Source organism: Cervus canadensis, chromosome 5 (assembly GCF_019320065.1).
Source record: "Cervus canadensis isolate Bull #8, Minnesota chromosome 5, ASM1932006v1, whole genome shotgun sequence".
NCBI lineage: Eukaryota > Metazoa > Chordata > Mammalia > Artiodactyla > Cervidae > Cervus > Cervus canadensis.
Genome location: NC_057390.1, coordinates 88,610,804 through 88,620,432, shown reverse-complemented (window position 1 = coordinate 88,620,432; position 9,629 = coordinate 88,610,804). Strand labels below are relative to the sequence as shown.

The following is a 9,629-nucleotide window of genomic DNA, read 5'->3' as shown; positions in this document are numbered from 1 at the left end:
ATGGAAAGACTCAACCAAACCAGCAGTGTCTCTGAATTCATCCTCCTGGGACTCTCCTCCCAGCCTGAGGACCAGAAGCCACTCTTCATCCTCTTCCTCACCATATACCTGGTCACCATAACAGGGAACCTGCTCATCATCCTGGCCATCCACTCTGACCCCCAACTGCACACCCCCATGTATTTCTTCTTGAGTGTCCTGTCTTTCACTGACATTTGCTTCACAACAACCATTGTCCCCAGGATGCTGGTGAACTTCCTGTCACATAAGACCATCTCCTATGCTGGGTGTCTGACCCAGATGTATTTTCTATATGCCTTGGGAAACACTGACAGTTGGCTTCTAGTAGTCATGGCCTTTGACCGCTATGTGGCCATCTGTGACCCCTTCCATTATGTCACCACCATGAGTCACTGCCGCTGTATCTTGCTGGTGGCCTTCTCCTGTTCATTGCCTCACTTCCACTCACTCCTACACACACTTCTGCTGAATCAGCTCACCTTCTGTGACTCCAATATTATTCATCATTTTCTCTGCGACCTCAGCCCCCTGATGAAATTATCCTGCTCCCCCACATTTGTCAATGAAATTGTGTTAATGACAGAAGCATCTGCCTTTTTGGTGACTCCTTTTCTATGCATTGCTTTTTCTTACATACGGATCCTCATCACGGTTCTCAAAATTCCTTCAACTTCTGGGAAACGCAAAGCCTTCTCCACATGTGGCTCGCACCTCACTGTGGTAACACTCTTTTACGGAAGCATCTTCTATGTCTATCTACAGCCTGTGTCCACCTACACCATCAGGGACCACGTGGCTACAATTGTCTACACAGTTCTGTCCTCCATGCTCAATCCTTTTATCTACAGCCTAAGAAACAAAGACCTGAATCAGGGTCTGAGGAAGCTGGTGGGCAGGAGGAAACTCCAGACAACACCCTCTTGATGTACACACAAGGGAATCTTCCCCATTTCCATCTGGTTTCTACTGGCCCTTGGTGAACAAGCAAGCTCTTGGAGGTTAGCATTTTTAACCCATGTGAGAATAGGCATTGTGGTCAATTACATCCATTGATGAAGACTCATTATTTGACTTTGCTTCTGCTTAAATCACAATGTTCTTTGCTGTTTCTCCCCTTTCCTATGAAGATTCATCACATTGCATCTTCCAGATAAGATGCTTTAAGCCAATCTTTTCTCCACAGATATTTCCTGAACAAATTTCTCTTTTCAAGACTTATCCTCAAAAATCCTTCACATTTCAGTATATTGCTAAAAATAATTACTTAATTTGTAGCTGTTAGATGCCTTTGCAAACATTTGAAAGGGGCGATGGAAGGAAATGAGGAGGAGAAAGAGCACGTTTTAGCTAACTTTCACTTTGAATATTTTTATAATTCCTCATTTTTCTCATTCAAAAATGTTTTCGTGTTTAAAACTTAAGTTTTCACTTTTTCTCTTCTCCTAGTTTTTCTATTCCTCCCTCATTATATTGCTATGACTCTATTTCTTTTCAATTTCATCATTTTGTAACCAAACAACTAAAAATTGTTAATGACCAGAAAGCATAAGAGCCAAGAAATTATCCATTCCACAGGGGGAATGTTGAAATCTCTCCTCCCTCTATCTATCACTAAAGTATGTTTTAAAACATATAATTTAATACTTATTCTAGAAACTTCAAGTCATTAGAATCTCACTTACAGAAATATTACCATAACTGTATGTTGAGTATAGAGATTTTATTTGAGTGAATCTCAGTTTTTAATGTAGAAATAGGCCAAAACATAAAATCTTATCAATAGGAAATAAATCAATTATGATTAATTGCATTATTGTTTTAATATGTAAGGGCTGTAATAGATGGGAGAATGGGAGACATCTGTGTTTCAAATACTAGTGTGCATCCATAAAAAGCCAGAGGTCTGATCTTCAAAGCAGAAAACTTTTCCAACCCATCATAATAAAAACAGTGTAAACCCCAAGTAGTAGACAGATAGTGACTTATTTGGTAATTGTTGTTGTTCATGTTCAACTCTGCCACCCCATGACCTGCAACATGTCAGGCTTCCCTGTCCTTCACTGTCTCCTGGTGTTTGCTCACACTCATGTCCATTGAGTAGGTGATGCCACCCAACCTTCTCTTCCTCTGTTGCCCCATTCTCCTCCTGCCCTCCATCTTTCCCAACATCAGTTTTTTCCAGTGAGTCAGGTCTTTACAGCAGCTGGCCAAAGTGTTGGAGCTTCAGCTTCAGTATCAGTATCAGTCTTTCCAATGAATAGTCAGGTTTGATTTCCTTTAGGATTGACTGGTTTGATCTCCTTGCTATCCAAGGGACTCTCAAGAGTCTTCTCCAGCACCACAGTTGGAAAGCATCAATTCTTCAGCAGAAATGGACAAAGAAGCACTCTGGTGAGCCTCATCTTGCTGCATGACTGTAGAGGGCAGTAGAGCTGAACCAGAGCTGATTATCCAGAGAAGCCCAGTTTGGGCTAGGACAGGAAGTAATCGGAAAAAGTGGAAGAACTTAGGCAGTTGAGAGAGATCACCTAGTGAAAAATATGGACAGGAAAGGGATTCAATATTCCTTTCTTAAAAACTACCTCAAAGCAAGAGTGTAGTGTTCTTAACTGTTTATCTCATGTGTAGTGCTGAGTCATGGCCAATACAAGAGATGTTCCAGGATTCATTTTTCCATGAGAGGAAGAATTGGACCAAACCTGCACTAAAACAATTTTCTGAGACCTTTTATTTTGTTGTTCAGTCACTAAATTGTGTCTGACTCTTTGAGACCCCATGGTCTGCAGCATGCCAGGCTTCTCTGTTCTTCACTATTTCCTGGAGTTTGCTCAAATTCATGTCCATTGAGACCTTTTATATACAATTTATGTACAATTTAGAGAGATGATGTCAACGAGTTCCTTAAAGACCTGCTTAAACTATAGTAATTTGGGATTATCACTTTAGTCACGTATTATTACGTTTGCTATTACCCTAGGAGGATGCCTGCCTTTGAACCTCTGTGACATACTGTGACTGTCAGGTAGTAACTGCTACTTTATGTTTCTCTAACCAGAATAGCACCCTGGTTAAAGCAAGTCCTTGATTATGAGAGAGACACATTACTGTCCTCTGCCTGACACATTGGAATCAAATTTGGTCTTTTAACTACACCAGATTTGAATGTGAATGGAAAACTATACTGGAAGGAATTTAAAAAGTTAAAAATGGAACTGCTACATGATCCAGCAATTTCACTTTTGGGTATTTACCTGAATAAAACAAAAACACTAATCCAAAAAAAATGCACTCTGATGTTCACTGAAGCATTATTTACAATAACAAAGGTATGAAAGCTAACTCAGTGCTCATCAGTAGATGAATAGATTTTAAACAAGATGTGGTATGCATGAAACAGAGCAGGATGCTATTGTTGGGTGGTGCCGACCCCCACCACCACCATCTCCTCTGCCTGCCTTTTGTCTATGGAAAAGTTTAATCAAAGAATAAGTTTAATCAGAGAAGAAACACAGAAACAAAAGAAAATAGTAAAAGGAGACCAAATAATAATAATGTGGTCATTAAGCATGAACAAAAGTCAAGGACCTTTAGTTCTTTCTCAAGGATGTAGATAATATTCTGAGCCATATCCTGTGAGCTGTCTGATAGATACTAGAATACCATGGGGAGAAGTTAACTACTTGATGATCAGACTGCACCCAGGACATGAGGGGCCACAATTCTGAGAACTGGCTGAAAAAAAATGGGCACATATGGACCTTGAAACTGAAAATTAACTGTACCTAAAACAACCAAGATGATGCTGGTCAGACCACTGGTGACCAATTTGAAAATGACTATGCTGTGTCTATATGTAGCTCACCCCCACTCCCACCCGCCTGCCACTCTGTCTGTAAAATCTCTCACCCCCTGCTTGTTGGGGGCGGGGTGGAAGTCAGCCTTTGGACAGATGTCGGCCACCCTCCCCCGCTGTTGCCGGCACCTGAAATAAAGCAAACTTTCCTCTCCACCAACATGGTCTGTCTGTTGACTTTTGAGGGGTGAGCAGCCAAACCCCACGTATCTTTCAGTAACATGCATATAAAATGGAATATTACTCAGCCATAAAAAATGAAATCTTGCCATTTGAACAAGAGGGATGAACTTGAGGATATTATGCTAAGTGAAATAAGTCACACAGAGAAAGAAAAATACCATATGATATCACTTTAATATGGAATCTAAAAAACAAAACAAAATGAAAACAGGCCCATAAATACAGAGAACAAATGGGTGATAGCCAGAGGGGATTTGGAGGGGAGGGGGAAAGTAGAAGGGGATTAAGAGATACAAGCTCCCAGTTATACATAAATAAGCTGCAGAGATGCAATATACATCATAAGAAGTATGGTCAATAATAAGGTAATAAATCTGTATGAGGACAGAGGATTACTGATTCACAGATATAGAAAACAAACTAGTTGCTACCACTGGTTAGAGGGAAGAGGGGAGGGGCAACATAGGGTTAGGGTTTTTTTTAAAGGTTATTATGGAATTATATGAAATCATGTAAGTGAAACCTCAAAATTGTAAAGCACTATATAATTTAAAGAATCTTTCATTGAATAAAAACAAGGATCTAAATAAAACAATTTATATGGAATTTTAAAAGATGGTAATGATACCCCTATATGCAAAACAGAAAAAGAGACACAGATGTACAGAACAGACTTTGGGACTCTGTGGGAGAAGGCGAGGGTGGGATGATCTGAGAGAATAGCATTGAAACAAGTATACTATCAAGGGTGAAACAGATCACCAGTCCAGGTTGGATGCACGAGACAAGTGCTCAGGGCTGGTGCACTGGGAAGACCCAGAGGGACGGCATGGGGAAGGAGGCGGGAGGGGGGATCGGGATGGGGAACACATATAAATCCATGGCTGATTCATGTCAATGTATGGCAAAAACCACTACAATATTGTAAAGTAATTAGCCTCCAACTAATAAAAATAAAAGAAAAAAAAAAAAAAACAATTTCCACTTAAAAAAATAAAACAGAGAAAGACAAGTACTGTCTGGTAATACTTATATGTAGACTACTGAAAAAACAAACTATTGAAAAACAGACACCGATTCATGGATACATGGAACAAACTATAGGTTAGCAGTAGGGGAGAGGGGAGGGAAGAGGCAAGATAGCGGTGGAGAATTAAGAGTTACCAACCACTATGCAGAAAATAAGTATCTTACAAGGGCATATTGTTCAGCACATGGAATATACACAATATTTTATAGTAACTATAAATGGAATATGACTTTAAAAATTATGAATCACTGTGTTGGATACCCAAACTTATATAATATTATACACCAACTATACCTCAATTTGAAAAAAAAATTTTTAATTTCTGAGTGAGCAGATATAAAAGTTCTCACCAAAACAAGTCAATAAGTTGTAACCATGTAAGCATATGAATGTGTTAACTAACATTACTGTAGTGATCATTCTTCAAAAAATACATGTTCTGTGTGAGGCAGTGGTACTCTGAGGGTGGTAGCAGAATGTGTTTTATTTCCTATAATATTGTTGTAGGTATTATTCACCATAATATATAATATTCTCAGTATAGAACTCAAAAGGAAGTTTCATTTCTTGTTTTGGTGCCAGAATTGTTACACTAATTTTTCAGATTAGCTCATAGAAGTGAAGAAGCTTATTAAAAGCAACTACTAAGTGACAAAGCCAATATTCCAGTAAATATCTCCTTTCCCCAACACTTAACCTCAAAACACTGCTCTTAGTCTAAACTATGAAATACATTTTTTCCGGAGCTCCTTTGCTAAATGTGACAGTAACTTTTGCTGGAGCCTGCCCTTTAAATATATATTAATGCTAACCTAATCCCACCTTCGGAGAAGGCAATGGCACCCCACTCCAGTATTCTTGCCTGGAGAATCCCAGGGACAGGGGAGCTTGGTGGGCTGCCGTCTATGGGGTCGCACAGAGTCGAACATGACTAAAGCAATTTAGCAGCAGCAGCAGCAATCCCACCTAGTAAAATATTTAATCCACATGCAGACAGACAGTGGAAAGCATGCACACACCATTGATCTACCCCCACAGAATCCCCTGAAAACTGTAGCCTTTAACATTGACTTATGACTTCCCAACACCTAGAATACACCTTGGTCCACATCTGAGTCTCCAAAAATGAAAGTATTCACCCACATAAATATTTGTCCACTCTTGATAATCCATAGTAGAGGAAACTGAAGCATGCCCTTGAGATGTCGCAGTGAGGTTTGAAAGCTCTGAGATTAGTCCTAACATCTAAACAGGAAGCCTCAGGAGTCCCCCTGTCCCCTTGGAGTCAGCAGAGCTGACTGTGAGTCCCATTCTGCTTTCTCTGTCTACTCTCTACTCCCTCTCTGGGGACAAACTCCCTGAAGAGGTCATCACACCTCAACTCCCTCAGCCTAACAAGTGCCCCAGAGGCCAGTAGAGCAGACATCAGGCTCATGAGAAGCTGGCTAGGCTTCCACAATCAGGAGGGTCCTCCCACTTGAGTCAGAGCATCTCTGCCTTCCGTGATCTGGAGCTGGGAGAAGCAGCAGTGAGCTAGGGACCAGGTGTTAGGGAATAAAAGGGGGTTGAGGTCAGGGAAGGGAAGCGTGTTACCCCTTTGGAGTAGTATATCAGCTCCTTCTCCATCCCTGCTTCTCTCTTTGTCATTCAGCCCAGAAGTTCATGAAGAAACTGAGCTTTGTGTGAGAAGCAGACTTGACCTGATGCACAGAAGTGGTGCAGATCAGCTTCTGGAGGGGCTGGGAAGGAAAGGAAAGCATCTGGACATGCAGGTGAGCTTCAGGAAACTGGCCACCCACTTGGCTACTCCAATCCAGTTTAGTACCTTACTCTTTCCTCCCAGATACTCTCAAATATCTCATGGATTGAGAAGTCATAAGGTCCAAGTAAAATTTCCATATGCCATTTGGTTTTAAATCCATCCAGTTGGACTTCTAAGCTATCTATACCACATTTTTTAAAATGTTGGCTGCACCAGGTCTTAGTTGCAGCATGCGGACTCCTAGTTGTAGCATATGAATTCTTAATTGTGTCATGTGGGATCTAGTTCCCAGACCAATTATCGAACCCAAGCCCCATGCATTTGGCATCATGGAATCTTAGTCACTGGACCACCAGAGAAGTCCCCCTATACCACATGTTTTAATGGAAGCAGAGCCCATAAGAAGAATAAAGACAAAAACTATTGTATCCCCAGCCTCATTCACTCACCCTGTGCTTTTAGAATGTTCTTCCTGATTCTCAGACCCAAAACCTTCCTCCTTTTTTCTAGTCATCAGCCTGAGTGTTCCTCAGATCTACAACCTGGGGCACTCAACCCCATTCATTCACACCATCTCCACTAATTGTTGCATTGAACATTCCCCAAGCAGCCCTTTCACAAATGACTCATTTTTTTAAACATTGATTTGTGTGTGATAAACTGTTTTACAGACAAAAACAAGGTGTCTCCCTTGTTATTCACAAAACATCAGGAACCAACTTGTGAGCAGGTGATGCAGGACAAAACAAGCCCTCACTTTTTGTCTTCAACCCAGGCCAGTGTTCACCACAGGGCCACAGCTCCACATACAGACACATCCCAGTCACGCATGGCCAATTATTTCTGCCTGATTATGGCCAGTTAATCATGGATATTCATATTTTCAAATTCCACCATCTCTACAACACAGAATGATAACTCACCTCTCTTGCAAGTGAGTACAGGAGAAAAAACGTTATCAGTTAAGGGGAATAGAGGGTCATTCATGTAGGAAATTATCAAAATGAGAAAACAGAACCTTGCCTGGTTGTGACAGGAAATTAATATACCAAAACTAGAAAAGATTTAGTACAATGCTTGAGAGCATACACTTAAAGTGAGTCTGAAATCAGAGTGGGGTTCAAATCCTGATGGCTATTCACTTCCTTAGTGACCTTGGGCAAATTGCTTCATCTCCATAAAACTCAGGCACCTGATAACAACACACATCCCCCAATTCTTTATTGTGGGGTTTAGTGAGATGTTTAGCATAAGCACAACATCTAAAAAACTTTCCATATTGGTTAATAACAATATTCACTTCATTTGCTCACTTAGTCGCTCAGTAGTCGTGTTGACTCTGCAAATTTTGGACTGTAACCCCCAAAGTTGCTCTGCCATGGGATTTTTCAGGCAAGAATGCTGGAGTGGGTTGCCATTTACTTCTCCAGGGGATCTTCCAAACTATAGATCGAACTTGCGTCTCCTATGTCTCCTGCATTGCAAAAGGGTTCATTACCCACTGAACCATCAGGACGTGTTCAGGTTTTTGCAAGATTTTATGAAAGAAATATTTGTTATGCATTGAGCTTTAAGTAATAAATACTGATTCACTCAAAGCTAAATGCCTAAACAAACATTTCTTTCATAAAATCTTGCAAAAATCTGAAATTAGCCTGACAATTTGACAGTGAGGGATAATGTAAGTATGTATTGTAGAGATTTTTACAGTAACCAAAAATATACAAGCAATGTCTCAAAATGCTTGAAAATCCCTATGGAATATGTCTATTCACAAGGCATGGGTGGACATTCTGACTCTAAAAAAGTTTATTTAAAGCACTTTGCTGGTGTAAGATCTCTCATTACCTAGTTTTTTACATTACCAAGAAACAGACTTTTTCAATATCCACTGCTGGACAACTGGATATGATTGAAAAAAAATGTATATAAATATGTTTCTCATATGTTTTCTGAATAAACATATGAAAGAGGAATTTTTTAAACATGAATAATCAACAAAGGATGCCCATCCTGTATGCATGAGATTTAGGACAGGGAAATTAAAGAAAGCAACCATTATGTACAATTTGCACAGGCTGGTGATGATAGCATCCCATGAGCTAAGAAGGATGAACCTCTCATTCTCTGTCAAGAGGAGGGAAAAATACTGTTGAACTACATTCACCATTCCTCCTAGATTTTCCCTGTTGGCTATTTTCACAAATGTTCTTATTCTATCCAAAACAGTGCAAAGAAAAACTTTAGAATTATGCAACAGAATTTGCTTTAATATAAAATGAGAGCCCTCTGACTTCCCTATCTAAAATACCTCCACCTCCACTCCACAGTCAGCTCCATTCTCTTAAGTTGCTCTATTTGGTTAACAAAATTTATCCCTACCTGATATTATATTATGTATTTGTTTGCTGATTATCTATCTCCCAAGTACAACATAAACTACACAAAGGCAAAGATTGCTCAGTTTTATTGCTATGTTCCCAGTAAGGAAATGGGACTTTTCCCAAAATAGGAGCTAAGGAACTTGAATCAGAGAGGACTACCTCTGGCAATTTCTAAAGGAAAACTCTTCTTCTGTTTCTTCAGCTTGCAATATAAGGCCCTTATGATGCCCATGGATTTGGGAAGGGAGGACCACATCAATGACCATAAGCTGGACAAGCTTTCCCAGCACAGCTGTTAATAGTGACCAAATAGAGGAAACAAAGACTTGCTGGGGTCTCATGATTTGGGCTGTGGAGTTGGAACAGGGCAAATAACAAACCTTCTTGTGTATAACT

At 40.1% G+C, this 9,629-nt stretch overlaps 1 protein-coding gene across 1 annotated transcript; it reads left to right on the top strand.

Moving 5' to 3' along the window:
- On the top strand, positions 1–945 carry LOC122442673 (olfactory receptor 1L8-like). The gene has a single exon (XM_043470512.1). It carries the CDS (start codon positions 1–3, stop codon positions 943–945), a length of 945 nt encoding a protein of 314 aa, XP_043326447.1.
- The last annotated feature ends 8,684 nt before the right edge of the window (positions 946–9,629 follow it).